Below are 13,294 nucleotides of genomic sequence, written 5' to 3'. Positions count from 1 at the left end.
TTCCAACCCTATGATTCTAAGAACCACATACCATTAACCAACAAAACACATTTGCTTGCTGTCCTACCCTATGAGAAATACGGAATGGTCAGCATCTTCATAGTTAACATCTCAGCTTGGCAGCATCTGCCTTTCTACAAAGAAAAACGAAATGCTGGCCTTTGAGATCTAATTCAGCAAAGCAATCCTTAGGTTCTTTGGTAATGGGGGAAGTGCATGCAGAACAGGGAAAAGGCAGCCAACCGATCAGAAAGAAACGAAGTATGTGGAGCAGTATTTAGATACCCATGTTGCACTGGGGCCCTGCAATTCTCCAGAATCCTGAACTTATTTATTCACTCTTTTTTCTTGAGAAAGCATACTCCGAGCTGCCACTGTTCACACTGGTACCGTGTTTCCATTTCACCCACACGTACATATTTTCTTCTTTCCCTCCACTTGAAATGAATGCAAGTTTTCTGAAGCACTTGTTCCTTTCCTGATCTAACACCCCTACAGCAATTTGAGCCAGAGAATATTAGTCAGCAGTTTTGCTTTGGCTCATTAATAACCTCAACAGGGAATAAAAAGCAGAGCCAACAGCCACTGAGATTTTCCTCAGTCACAAAAAAAATAAAAAGGAAAAAATTAAGCAGTGTTCCCAGTTTAAAAAAAAAATTGCAATAATCCTATCTTAAAGACCACACAAAACCTACCCATGTGAACATATTAATTAGCACAACTGCATGCTCCTGGTTCTCATGAATCATCCCAGAGCAGACTAAGCTACATCATGATTTTATGGTACTCCAGGACATGAGCAACATGAAGAAGAGAATTAGAGATTACCCAAAATACAGCCCCACCAATTTGCCCTCATTACATGCTGCAATAGAAACATGCGACATGACATGATCACGACGGTGTTTCTCGATGCCGCCACCCCCTCCCAGTGGCAACCAAGGACGGGTGCAAGGGTGGGGGAAATACACATCCTGCAATTCCATCATTATATGTTATGAGGAAGAGGCAGTGGAACTCACACCAAACAGACAGAAGCGCTGCCATAAAACTATTTTCTTCATGCATGCACGCACACACACACGTTACTCCAATGGCTTTTTAAACTCCAACAAAGTTTAACAATAACTGAGGGTACAAATAATTTCTTTGCAAGTAACCACTATTTGGGCCTGTAACCATCAAAGCCACCCTAACAAAGATGGGGGGGGGGTTGCCAATGCTGGAACCTGCAGACTTCATCCCTTCATTTTCACATTCCACTTGGGCACAGAGAATCCATACTTGGCGATCAAAACCTAGCAAATCTAGAAACAGCAAAAGGGTACCTGGGTAGGTATAACCTACAAGAAATCCAGGTAAAGGAGGTACCAAAAGCTATTTCCATGGGGGTTATATGCGGCAGGTTCAATATTGTGCGGAAGCAGATTTTTTTCCTCCTTCCCTCACATCACGGTGCACTGGTGCACCTCACAGAATATCCGTAGCTTTTTTCCCTGATCCTTCTCAGGAAGCAAAAGGTTGAACAACAAAAAAATAAATTAAGATACAACAATTTATTGCACAAAGCACAAGAAATTAATGTTGTGACTCTCAGGTCGGGGAGGGTCCCCCTTTCTTCCCTTTTGTATCTTTTCCCCTGATCCTTCCCAAACCTCCTTTGCTGCAAACTTTGGGGTAAATATCATAGCAAAGCTTGGATGTCTGCTATGTGGATGGAAAAGTTGAGAATTTCCCATTCCCACCCATACCGGAGCTATTTTCCCTACCCCTGACCATTCCTTTCCCCTTGTCCTATCACAGAATGGGGGGGGGGGGTGGAGCTTTTTTGTTGTTTTATTAATCAGCAACTGAATATTGTTATATCAATGTAACTTTACAAGCAGAGTATCATGTTCACTGAATTCCTAGCTTTATTTTTTAAAAAAAATCTCTAGCGCATTTCATTGTGGAGATATAAGCATGTCTCCGCAAAGGAAGGGCCCAGAGACTTACTGTTTTGTTTTTAATGAAAGCTGGGAATTCAGTGAACCGGATACTCAGACCGTTATAATATTACACCAATATAATAATATTAAGTTGCCAATTTTTTTTAAAAAACTGAAAAATCCCTGTAAGAGAGCTGCTGCTAGAGGGCAAGGGAGCTATATGGAACCCGGCAATGAAGAATCTCTGCTCCGCTGTGCTGTATCAGCAGCTGCAGCAACTCCAAGGAAACTACACAAGCCTGTCCCCCCCCACCCCACCTCCACTCCACCCCGGTGGAAACCAAAGATCTAGGCTGCATTCAGACACCGCCTGCACCCACATTTAAGAACAAAGAAGCATGAACCAAGCTTGATGGCGCACTTGTGGACATGCCTCACTCCTCCCCTCTTCTCAAACCAAGAATTGTGGTTAAGCACTAGGAGTGTGTGCTGAAATAATTGTTCCAGTTTTGGATCCAGGGTTTCTGAAGGAACTATGTACCATTATTGGTTTTTCCAGATGGGGCATTACAAGCTCAGATTTAATCTATTTGGCTTTTTTCGTTATCATGAGCTTCGGCCCCATTCTTTGCAATGAGGGCTTCCAGGCTTTTGGGGGTTGCTGGTTTTGCACTGAACAGCACCAAAATTGCACAGAACAGTTCTCCCTCCCATCGACCCGCCAAGTTTTTCCTGTTACACTGCACACACATGCGCAACAGACCCAGAAGAAGGCGAGCGTTGGTGGGTGCACACTATGGCAGGAAACTGGCTGGCGAAGGGGTAGCAGGGCAGTGGCAGCATGAAAAACAATTTCCATTTTCTGTAGAGCCAATAAATTACTACCCTGGCATCCTGCTGTTTTCTGTTGGTGCCATGTTTTCTTGTGCACTGCCGTTTTGTTCCCATGATGAGAGGGTGTTCTCGCATTAGTCACCACCGATCTCCATCACCCAAGTGCAAGCAGGCAGACAGCATGGCTGTCTGAATCCTACACACACACACACACCTGAACAGACCTATGTTTTTTCCGTAAGTTTTCCTTTTGCTGTGGGCAGGCAGGAACTGTTTTTGAAAGAGCAAATGGCTTGCAGGATGGAGGGGAGGGAACAAGCAATCCTAAAAAGGTTTACTCAGATGTAAGTCCAACGTTATTCAACAGTGATTACTCCCATGGAAGTCTCTTTAGAATTGCAACCTATAACTGGAGTCTTCCAGGGCTTTAATCAAGTTTGACTGATTGAACAGACCACTTGCATGCACAGACACACACACCCCATGGCATTTTTCCTCACAGTGACCAACTGTCCACGTGTCCTAACAGCATCAAGGAGACAGATCAGTGCCCAGGTAGCACCACAAAACAAAGCAAGAGGCACATTCTCCCCTAAACAGGTCTACTATTCCATGTTATTCAATAGTGCTTACTCCCAGGGAATTGTCTTTAGAATTACAGCCTATGATAGAAGTCTGCACATTTCCTCCTTTGGAACATTTCCAAAGCCAAATGGCAGGGAGGGGTCTCCCCTTGCGAGGACCCAACCGGCAAGGAGACAATGCCGTTGCCCAGGTAGCAATGGGGGAGAAAATATCTTCCCGCCAACAGAGTTAATTAATAACATAAGTGCTTTCTCCCCTCAGGATCTAATTGGTGAATGCTATTAAGGAAAAGAAGATGCTGCCATGTGGGCCCAACGCCTGTCTGCTGCTGCCTCCACTGCGAGGTAAGAACCAAACAAAACACACAAACTTTTGGGTGGGAAGGTGCTATAATTTGTTTTCCCTGATTTGGTTGATGATTCTGGAAGCTGCTGTAATGAGACAGTGATTTCCAGGAGTATTTTCAGCATTTTTGTTTCATTTTTCACATCCTGTTAAGCACTAACTCTGGTTACCCTTGATAAACAAATGTAGATTAACCAGAATTATTTCTCCCCCTATTATGGGGATCCTAAAACCTGGATAAGGATCCCAGTTAGTAGAATAAAAGCTACCTCATGTTAACCTCATTGCATTGTGGGTAACGAGAGTTATTGTTTAACTGCAGTTCTTGATGTAAAAAGGGAAGGAGGAAGAGCAAGTTACACAATACAGCCTGGAAACAAACCAGGTTCATGCACATATTTCATGTTACAGGTGATACCTTGGTATGTTTGGAAATCACTCCCCCAATGGTTTCATCAAGTTTGAGAAACAGGGAGGTTTTTCATATCTTTGGTAAGTTTGGTAATCTTTGGTAAATTTACACCAAGGCCCTGATTTTGACAGATGCTAAAGAACCACCCCCAACAATTCATGAAAAGTCCTGCTGAACCACTCCTGGCACAAGCTTATTCCACTTCCCCAACCAAAGTCTAATGAGAATGCTTGCATGCTACTTCCAATGGTCTTTCAAACAGCACATTACTGATTTGTAAAGGAGTACAATTAAAGGTAGGCAATTTAAAAGCTTTTAAAGCCACAGTGACTTTAAAAAGTCAATACAGAGTTCTCAAGAAGCTATCTGATTCTCCTTGAACCAGACTACCAAGAAGTTCACCCATGGTCTCCAGAGCTTGCATGAAAGCCACTACACCTGCAGTTCAGTTTTGTCTTCCTCTTTTGCTCGCTTGTTGGCTGGACATATTGCAATTGGAAAAAATAATTCACTTTCTAGAACACAAACTAAAATTCAAGGACAACCTAACCCAACCACCCTGCAACTCTTGAAAATCAGGGAAGATCCCCAAAATAAAAGACAAATGATAAATAGCCCTCATTTTTCCCTTTTCTGAATGCTCTCTCACATTTTAAAAAGATCTATGCAACAGAAAGTTAACACAGCAAGGAGACAGTTGACAGACTGTTTCGGCAAGGTCTTTTTTCCTTATCTGTATGAGACTTCAAAAGAGGCGTTTGTAGGCTGAAGTACTACAGTCCATTCTATTACCTCCATGTGCAGATCAGGCCAGGTCCCAAGCTCACAAAAGGTTTCCTACTAGCTGGCTGCTAGCATCAATCCATGCTTACACAGAAGAAGCACAAACTGAACATGAATAGCCTTTATTTTCTTTTTAAAGTGATACTCCAAGATCTGTAAGACACTGAATGACCATCTTCATAAAGAATCCACGAGCACACATTAATACCAACCCCTATCTTGGAAAATGGATTTAGACTAAAATCTTTGCATTGTGCAACAGTCTAGAATATCCCTTTTGAACTGTGGGCAAGGAATAAATATCCATTTGAGAAACTATTGTTAAAATGTCTACCTGGTGTCAGACGCTGCATCTCAGAGTCCTTTTCTAAGGATGAAAACATAAGTAAGCTACCACTCTTAGAGGACTTAATATACACCACAGAAGCAACATAAACACAGAACCGATACCATATGAGATCCCCCCATGACTGACTGGATTTTCTGGGTGGACTGCTGCCTCCACCCAAGTGCTTGTGATGCTCTGGGCTGCCCCCGTAATGCTGCTTGAGGTGCTCAGGGCTGGTGCCCCTCACTTTAGGGAGGTCCCCCCATGACTCCCTTTAAAAAAACACACACTGAATCCACTGACTGCTGTTCAGAATCACAGGTCCTACGTAAGAAGAATCCCTCCATCCATTTCTTTCCTGTCCCTGTTTCACTAGAAAAGAACTGACAGTAAGGGAAAGGCAGTAAGAAAAGATACAGGAAATTCCGACATGTCCATGATGATATGTTTTGCCAAAAGCCAGGTCAGGGTTCCTGACCCAAAATGGCCCCACTTTGAACCCCCTCCCCTGCTCCATTTCAGGTTGGGAATGGGGAGGCGGAAGTCCATTCCTCTCCCCACACCGCGCATGCCATTGCCCAGATCCGAATCAGGGCAGCAACCCTTGGAAAGCTGCATAGATCTCACCCCCCACAAGCTTTACCCCAAATTATGTGAGAGAGACTTGCATTCACCCAGCTCTGTCATCTGTCTTCCCTATCCATCCCGTGTTCAGTCAGGCTCTATACACTGTAAGTTAACTTTAGCCTCCAGGGATACCCCTTTTCCATGCCTCCCTATTTGCACAGGACACTTCCACATAGAGTCCATGGGGCACAACTGTCATGTTGCCCATTGCACCAGTCCGTGTCCAAGGCACCCCCTTCCACCTCACCTGCGCTTACGCTCCTAAAGCATCACTGGGAACAACTGTGGCCACCACAGCAATTCCTGCTTCACTTTGGAAGAGAAGCATTTTACCATGTCATCATGAACCTGACCATCACAAACATGACAGGGTGCTGCCAACCATCTTTCAAACCATCATCATCATTAAAGGTACACCAGAGAAGAACCCACCATTCATCCCGTTGTAGAGGCCCCTGTGATGGGGGGACAGGTCATCCGCGACTTGCCTCCTTAAAGTGCCTTCTCTGCTGCCTCCACCCAAGTGCTTGTGATGCTCTGGGCTGCCCCCATAATGCTGCTTGAGGTGCTCAGGGCTGGTGCCCCTCACTTTGGGGAGATGCTCCAGGCTTCCGCTCAGAGTGTGCTTCTGAAGGTGCTCCGGGCTGCTGCTGCTGCTGTGCTTCTGGTGCTCCGGGCTGCTCCCAGGCCTGTGTTTCTGAAAATGTTCAGGGCTACCACTCAACATGTGCTTGGGCAGGGTTTCCGGACTGCTACAGCTGTGCTTTTGCTGTTCGGGGGCCACTTTGCCAATGGTTTTGTGGTGCTCGGGGCTTGGCCCTTTCAGATGCTTCTGGTGATCAGGGCTGCCAGAACTTCTGGGTTTATGGAGGTGGTCTGGACTAGCACTCCTGTGCTTTTGATGCTCAGGGCTCCCTTCGCTCCTTGTTTTCTGGAGGTGCTCGGGACTCGAGCTTGGATGGTGCTTATGATGATCAGGACTATCTGTGCTTCCGGTGCTGGAGGTGCTGCTTCCGTCCCCCACATCCCTTATGTACGTACTGGTGGCATTTAGCTGGCAGAGGCTGGCCTGGCTATCTATCGAGTTTCGGCACCCTGCAACACCACCCTTCTCTTCATCCAGCAGGACACAAAGTTCCTTCAGCTCGAGGTTCTCTTTCACCACCTCTTCCTGCCTCACTTCCAGCTCCTTCAGCTTCTGCAAATACAAAGCAACTTCTTTGTGCATGACGCCAGCGCTGTACCGGCCAAGTCTCTGCCACTCTCGGGAAACCTTTTTGCCTTTCTGCCTGTCGTCGTCCAAGAAACAGCAAAGGTCTCGCAGTTCCTGGTTGTCTTCCTGCAGCTTCTGATTGATGTCCTTTGAAAGAGACAGACAGAGCAAGAAACAACAAATGCATTACTACAGCAAGCCAGCGTCTAATAAACGTTCTTGGGGCTGCAAAGAGAGCAGGCTTGCAAACTTGTCGTCTACCGTTCCTTCCTACCATATAATTACCAATGTAATTTAGGATCAGCAACGCCGCATGACAATAAGGCCAGTTCTGGATTGCTGCTGAGCTGGGACTCTGGATACAAAGTATAACTTACCAGATTTGTATGGCCATATTTAGGTTTACACAGAATATATATATAAAAACACGTTCCCAAGATTCTGCCACACTCGTCAGTGCAATCTTAAACAGAGTTACACACGTCTAAGTCTACTGAAATCAATAGACTTAGAAGGGAGTAACTCTGCTAGGGATTGCATTGTTAATGTCATGCCAACAAAGAGACTGCGGGGCAGGGCTACTCACATGAAGAAGTGGAGCTATGCAGAACTGCAGTCCACCAATTTGCTCACCCCCCTCATCAGAGCAGGCATCCCCCTCCTCCCGCTCTTGATATGCACGACCAATCTGATACTTGGGAGAGGTCGTGACCCCACAGATGCACAGTGCTTTGAGTGCCTCAGAGGCTCTACCTGGCCTCATTCTTTACCTGTCAGATGAGAGGCAAGGCGCTGGCAACCACACATAGTGCCTGGCTAGGCCAGCCAAAATGGGTTGCAGTCTAGGATACAGCGGACACCTTCACCAAGGGCTACCATCTGCTCTAACGACAGCTGCCATTTGCACATATGGAAAAAAAGAACTTGAGGGAAGAACTGCAGTGAGAACTGACCCTGCCAGACACTCATCTTTCAGTGAGCTAACCCGTATGGGGAGGGGGGATGGATGCATGTGCAGTAGCTCTGTGTGCACATTAGCAGCCCACCATGAGCAATAAGTGCATCGCAGCCTCTGCCTACACAATCCTTTCACTTTCTTCATGTCTGGCTTGCCTCCACAGCATCAGAGTCTTACAGAGCAATCCTAAACAGTTACACCATTCTAAATCCATGTCTTAGAAGGGTGTGACCTGGCAGGGATACTGCGCACGCCTAAGCATCGTCCACGTCTCCCGGACTCCAACCCAGCTGGAGTCTACTGAACTTTGGACAACTGGCATAGTCAGCCTGAGTCACATCCCAGACCTGCTCTACTTCAAATTAAAAGTATTTTCTTAATTTAAAAAGGTAATTTGCTTCCCACAGTGTTCTTCAGGAGATCTGAACCCTTGTCATCAAGAACATGCTCCCTGTCCCTTTCAAGAAGCACCTGTGAGCTGAGCAGACAAAAGGAGGCTGGTCCCAGTTTGTCGCTTCTAGCAAGCCGCAACAGGACGGCCTAGATTGCAGAAATGTGTTTGCCAGTGCAAACTTTGCACAGTCAAAGGTTCTGAAAACTTAGCAAGAATCTTTTTGGAGAAACTAAGAGAAGTCATCACTGGTGAAGCAACAGACATGAGGTTAACTCAACAGTCTATCTTTAGGAAGGAAAAAAAAAACCTGCGAAGGCTCTTTATCTCCCTCACAATAGATAGAGGAAGAGATTTAGTCTTGCCCTTCCAGCTATGGGGGTTAAATTAATCTTCCACTATCTGCCTCTCTCTCTCAAGAACAGAGGTAAATTTCAAGAAAGCTAGAAGGAAGACGCTGGGCCAAACTCCAACTTCTTCCAAATAGGGCCAAATCTTGTCAACCCTCCATGTAAAAGAAAACAGGGAATAAACTGCAAAACGCAGACGAACCAAAACCTCTGGTCCCTGTCTCTCCACAGTGTTCCCACGGCTGTGACTCAATTGACACATGGTTATACAGTGTTCTATGATGCCCTTCTCTGTACTATCATCATTTCTTAAGCCAAAGCATGGAGCAGCGCCACAGGGTCTGTTTCACTGTTTCCTCTCAACTGTTTCCTTTTTCCATACTCAAAATCCCCCTCCCTGTGCTGCTGGGAATGCAGAGTATATGGAGATTCTTGTATGTTTCCCATACTTTCCCTCTAAGGGTTAAAAAGAAGCTTGGGGAGGGCAAATTTGATTTAGAAAATGAATGCCAGGAGGGAAAAGAATAAAAACAACCTTTCTCCACCTGCCCAGCATTACTTTGGGTTGTAAAAAAAAAAACACGGAGGAACAAATCAGAGCCCTACAAAGGCACATCACTGGAACCTTAGTTATCTCCCTTCCTATCACTAGGTCAATCGAGTACATCATTTCAGAGTTTTATATCCTTCCTCCACCAAGCAGATCGATAGCTGGCTAGGACTGTCACTAAATATAAGCACCCAGAAAGATTGGATGGTGAATTTTTAACTCTTTCTTCTCCCTTTCCTCTCTCTACAGGAGGCATTAGAGCACAGCACACAGGTATACACAGAGAGAGAGAGAGGTTGCCATTCACAGCCCAATCAACTCTGCAATCTGCAAAGCCATTTGCAGCGTAATCAGAAGAACATTTTTGCCACATATGGCCCGCTACCTTGAACATAAATAGAAACAGCAAAGAACATCATAAGAAGCACACGGCTGCCTGACTGTTGCAAACGCATCACCTGGCAGGAGGTGTGGCAATGAGAACCACATTAAAAACAAAAAAGCCAAAAAGAAGTCCAGCTGCACCTTAAACACTAGCCAAGTTTAAGCATGAGCTTTCAGGAGCCAGAGCTCACTTCAACAGATGCATATTGGAAGGAAATATGGAAATCAGAGGACACACATGCATCTGATGAAGAGGTCTGACTCCCAAAAGCGTATGCTGGAAAAAACTTTGTCAGCCTTCTGTTTTAGTTTGGTGTAATCACTTGTATTAACATGGCTAACCCTCTCTGGTAACAGAAAAAGCATAAAGTGGCAAACTTTTCTAAGTTCATTAAAGAAATCAGGCTAGAACACAAACAGAGGCCCAACAGGTTGAACAGGAAATAATTCCTATTTTGCAAAGTCTTTTGAAAGTCTGCATAGGTGAGATGGCTACATTGGGCAGGCAGAGAGTTTCAAATTTACTCCAAGAAACTGCACAGGAAAGTTTTACAAAAGCAGATAACTGATAATGTTCTTTTAAGCCCACAAAAGATTCACATGAGAATAGCTTCTATGTTTGTGTCTAGCCTGCCCCTCCCTCCAGGATGCTCACGGTCCCATGTGGGGCTCCCCTTCCCCCACTTTATTCTCACAACAAGCTGCAAGAGTTCTCAATAAAGTGAAGAGCTGAACCCAGATCCCAATCTTATGTGCATATAATTAAGCCTCTCTCAGCCAAGGAGAGGGAGGGGAAGGCAGGCTTAGGAGAGCAGGAGCCATGGAAGAATCCAGGCAGGCAAAGAGAGCCAGCGTGGTATAGTAGTTAAGGTGCTGGATTATGATCTGAGACACCCAGGTTCGAATCTCCACTCTGCCATGGAATAAGCCACTCTCAGTCTCAAAACATGCTGGGCTGACCTTGTGCAGAAAGCAACTCCCCCCCCCTCTGTTTCTTCTACTTAGATTGCTAAAGCTATCCATCACCAGTCACAAGGAGGACACGCCCATGCTCATTTCTCCTTGTAGTCATTTCTATGGTGATGGATACCTTGACTGCAATCTCCTGCACTGCTCAGGGACCACTTTACCAACCTGCTAAAATACAAGCCCAGTTCACAAGTTACAGTGAACCCACATACATCCTGCTTGTACAATACACACATCAGCTCATAAGAAGAAGCCAATCTGCATTCTCTTTGCAACTGAAGCCAGGAACCAATACTCAGATAAATGTGAGTTTTCACACGTTCAGCAGCTCATGCACTGACCATAATGTGAGAACATTTCAATACATGTATAAAGAAAAATCAAGTGTACACAGTACAAGGACTGCACGTGTGTTCACTGTAACTTGTACAGTTGTTAGTTCTTTAAGGTCTTACAAAACTCTTAGTTGTTTTCACTTCTTGTCATAAAATGATGAAAGGAAGAATGCTGTAAGTCACTTTGGGTTCTCATTGAAAAGAAAAATGGGATATAAGTTAAGTAAATTGCAATATTCCCCATTATCAAGGAAGTCCTTGTTTTGTCTCTGAGACTTCATGTCATTCCTTTCTCTTGCAAAGCCCAGGCCAGATCCCCACCTGTTCTTTCTCTTCTCAACTTGTCACAGACCCCTTCTGACAAAGCATCTTTTCTCTCTTTTTTTTTTAAAGATTATGCAGCACTGTAAAAGCCACAGGGAAAGCTGTGAGCAGATGGGAAAGCCCAGCCTCCAGTTCTCAGGCAATGCCCATCACCAAAGCAATGCACACTAAACATCCCAACATTGTTCTTCCATCTGTGGATCGCTCCCCCGTCCTGCACTGTGGAGAAAACAGTGCGGCACCGACAGTGGCTCTCAGACAGAGTGCCTTTTACATCACTAGACCCTTTGAACCACAGCATGCAAAGCAGGTGCCCTGCCAATGAACCATGGCCCCTCCCAAAGGAACACTGTTGCTGAACTGGGCTGGATCCCCCATGCACTGAGCACCAGGGAGTGTCTTCATTCCCAGGCTCTGGCGGATCACACCAAGGTGCTTCTTGCAAGCCCTGCTAGATGCCAGGGATTAAAAACATTCATCTATGAAAGCATTATGCTGTGATGTAACAGTTGTGGGTGTATTTTGCCATATAAGCATGCTCCTGAAACCCAAAACTGGCTGCAGCTTCCCAGGAAGAGTACCCCCATGCACAAGCAGTATAAGCAATGCCCACATGCTAATTTTGCAACACTGAACATTCAGGTATTTTTCACTATTTGTGCATGGGGGTGTGCTTCCCGGAAAGCTGCCGCCACTTAGTGAAGTAAGCAGTGCTTGGTAACGAAGGGAATGCACTCTGCACATCCTCAGAGGCAATCTATTACTGCACACCTTCTGATGCTGAGTCATAGGTGGGGAGACCTGCTTTCAGGGCCATTAAGCAAAGGAGGCCCTGCTAGAGACAAGGGGAAGTGAGTATCTCAGCCAGTAGGTTTTGGGGAGCCATTAAAGATGACAGGGAGAGTACAATCTTACCAACAGGACGTAAGCTTCTGGGAAGTTCTGCAGCCAAAGCACCACAGCAATGAACAGGGGCTGAGTTGGGGGGAGGGGGACTCAGCTCCATGTCAGCTAGGGGGAAGGAGGCATCCCTTCTGGGTGGTCCACTCCAGGCACCAAGATGCCTTTGCCCAGCCCTGTGAGTGAACCAGATGCAAAGCCCCCCCCCCCAACCCCATGCAGAGACGACCCTTCCCTCCCTTGCTCCCAGGGGGCGCCTCCGGCTTACCTTCAGCCCCCGGATCTCGCCCAGGTGCAGCTGCAGGCGCCGGTTGACCTCGCGGATCAGGTTGCTGTGGTCCAGCATGGCGCTCATCTTCTCGGCCTCAGCCTTGCGCAAGCTGCGGATGAGCTCCTCTTTGGTCCACTTCAGCAGCTCCTCGTCGGACACCTTGGAAAGGTCTTCGGCCGGCGCCACCCCGCAACTTTCCGCTCCCGCTGCCGCTCCGGCGGCCGCCGCCGCCTTCGACATGCTGGCGGCGGCAGCTGCTCCTCGACGTCTCCGAGGCAAGGAGAGAGTCTGAACTCTCGCTGGTCTGCGAGCGAAGGGCAGATCTTGGCTCCCCAGTTCCCGTCCGGGCAAAGAACGCCTTCCCCTCCGGCGACGCCGCTGCGCCGATTCTCTTTCTCTCTGGATTGGCCTCTCCAAGGATCGGAGAAATTTCTCCGGCGTCTAGCAAAGTAGAGCCGCGCAGCACAGGGGCTTTGCGTAAGGTGCAAACTTGTGTAACTACTTTTCTTCTGCAGCTTGTTTAGGAGGAGTAAGAAACTCCCTTGGGAGAAAGAGAGCTGAGAAAAGAGGGCGCCTTCAAGCCCTCGGGGCAGCCCCTTCTCCTTCTGCGCGTAACCGCGGGTGCCGGCGCTCCTTCGACAGCGGGAGAGGAGGCCTTCCCCTCCAGGAAGCTCGGAAGAATAATCCTGAGATCTGGAGAGTTTATCTGGCCGGCTCCCCTGCGCTCCACCAGAAATCTTCTACGGGATTCGCACTTTCCTCTTCTTTAGAGAGACGCCACGCTACCACGACGAACGGAGTGGAGTT

The 13,294-nt window shown here is 46.6% G+C and overlaps 1 protein-coding gene across 4 annotated transcripts in view; it reads right to left on the bottom strand.

Annotated features, from left to right (window-relative positions):
* CCDC85A (coiled-coil domain containing 85A) overlaps window positions 1–13,091 on the bottom strand; it is a 186,399-nt gene extending 173,308 nt beyond the window's left edge. For all 4 annotated transcript variants that reach the window (XM_054996493.1, XM_054996510.1, XM_054996518.1 and 1 more), the window contains exons 1-2: window positions 12,485–13,091; window positions 6,275–7,202 (exon numbers count right to left, since the gene is read on the bottom strand). In XM_054996493.1, the coding sequence (XP_054852468.1) occupies window positions 6,275–7,202; window positions 12,485–12,727 (1,171 nt within the window). In that variant the 5' untranslated portion in view covers window positions 12,728–13,091. The remainder of the gene's footprint in view (window positions 1–6,274; window positions 7,203–12,484) is intronic.
* Between the last annotated feature and the right edge of the window lie 203 nt (window positions 13,092–13,294).

This window comes from Eublepharis macularius, chromosome 1 (genome assembly GCF_028583425.1).
Source record: "Eublepharis macularius isolate TG4126 chromosome 1, MPM_Emac_v1.0, whole genome shotgun sequence".
Classification (NCBI taxonomy): Eukaryota; Metazoa; Chordata; class Lepidosauria; order Squamata; family Eublepharidae; genus Eublepharis; species Eublepharis macularius.
Note: the sequence above shows the minus strand (reverse complement) of the source record. Positions and strands in the feature narration are given on the sequence as shown.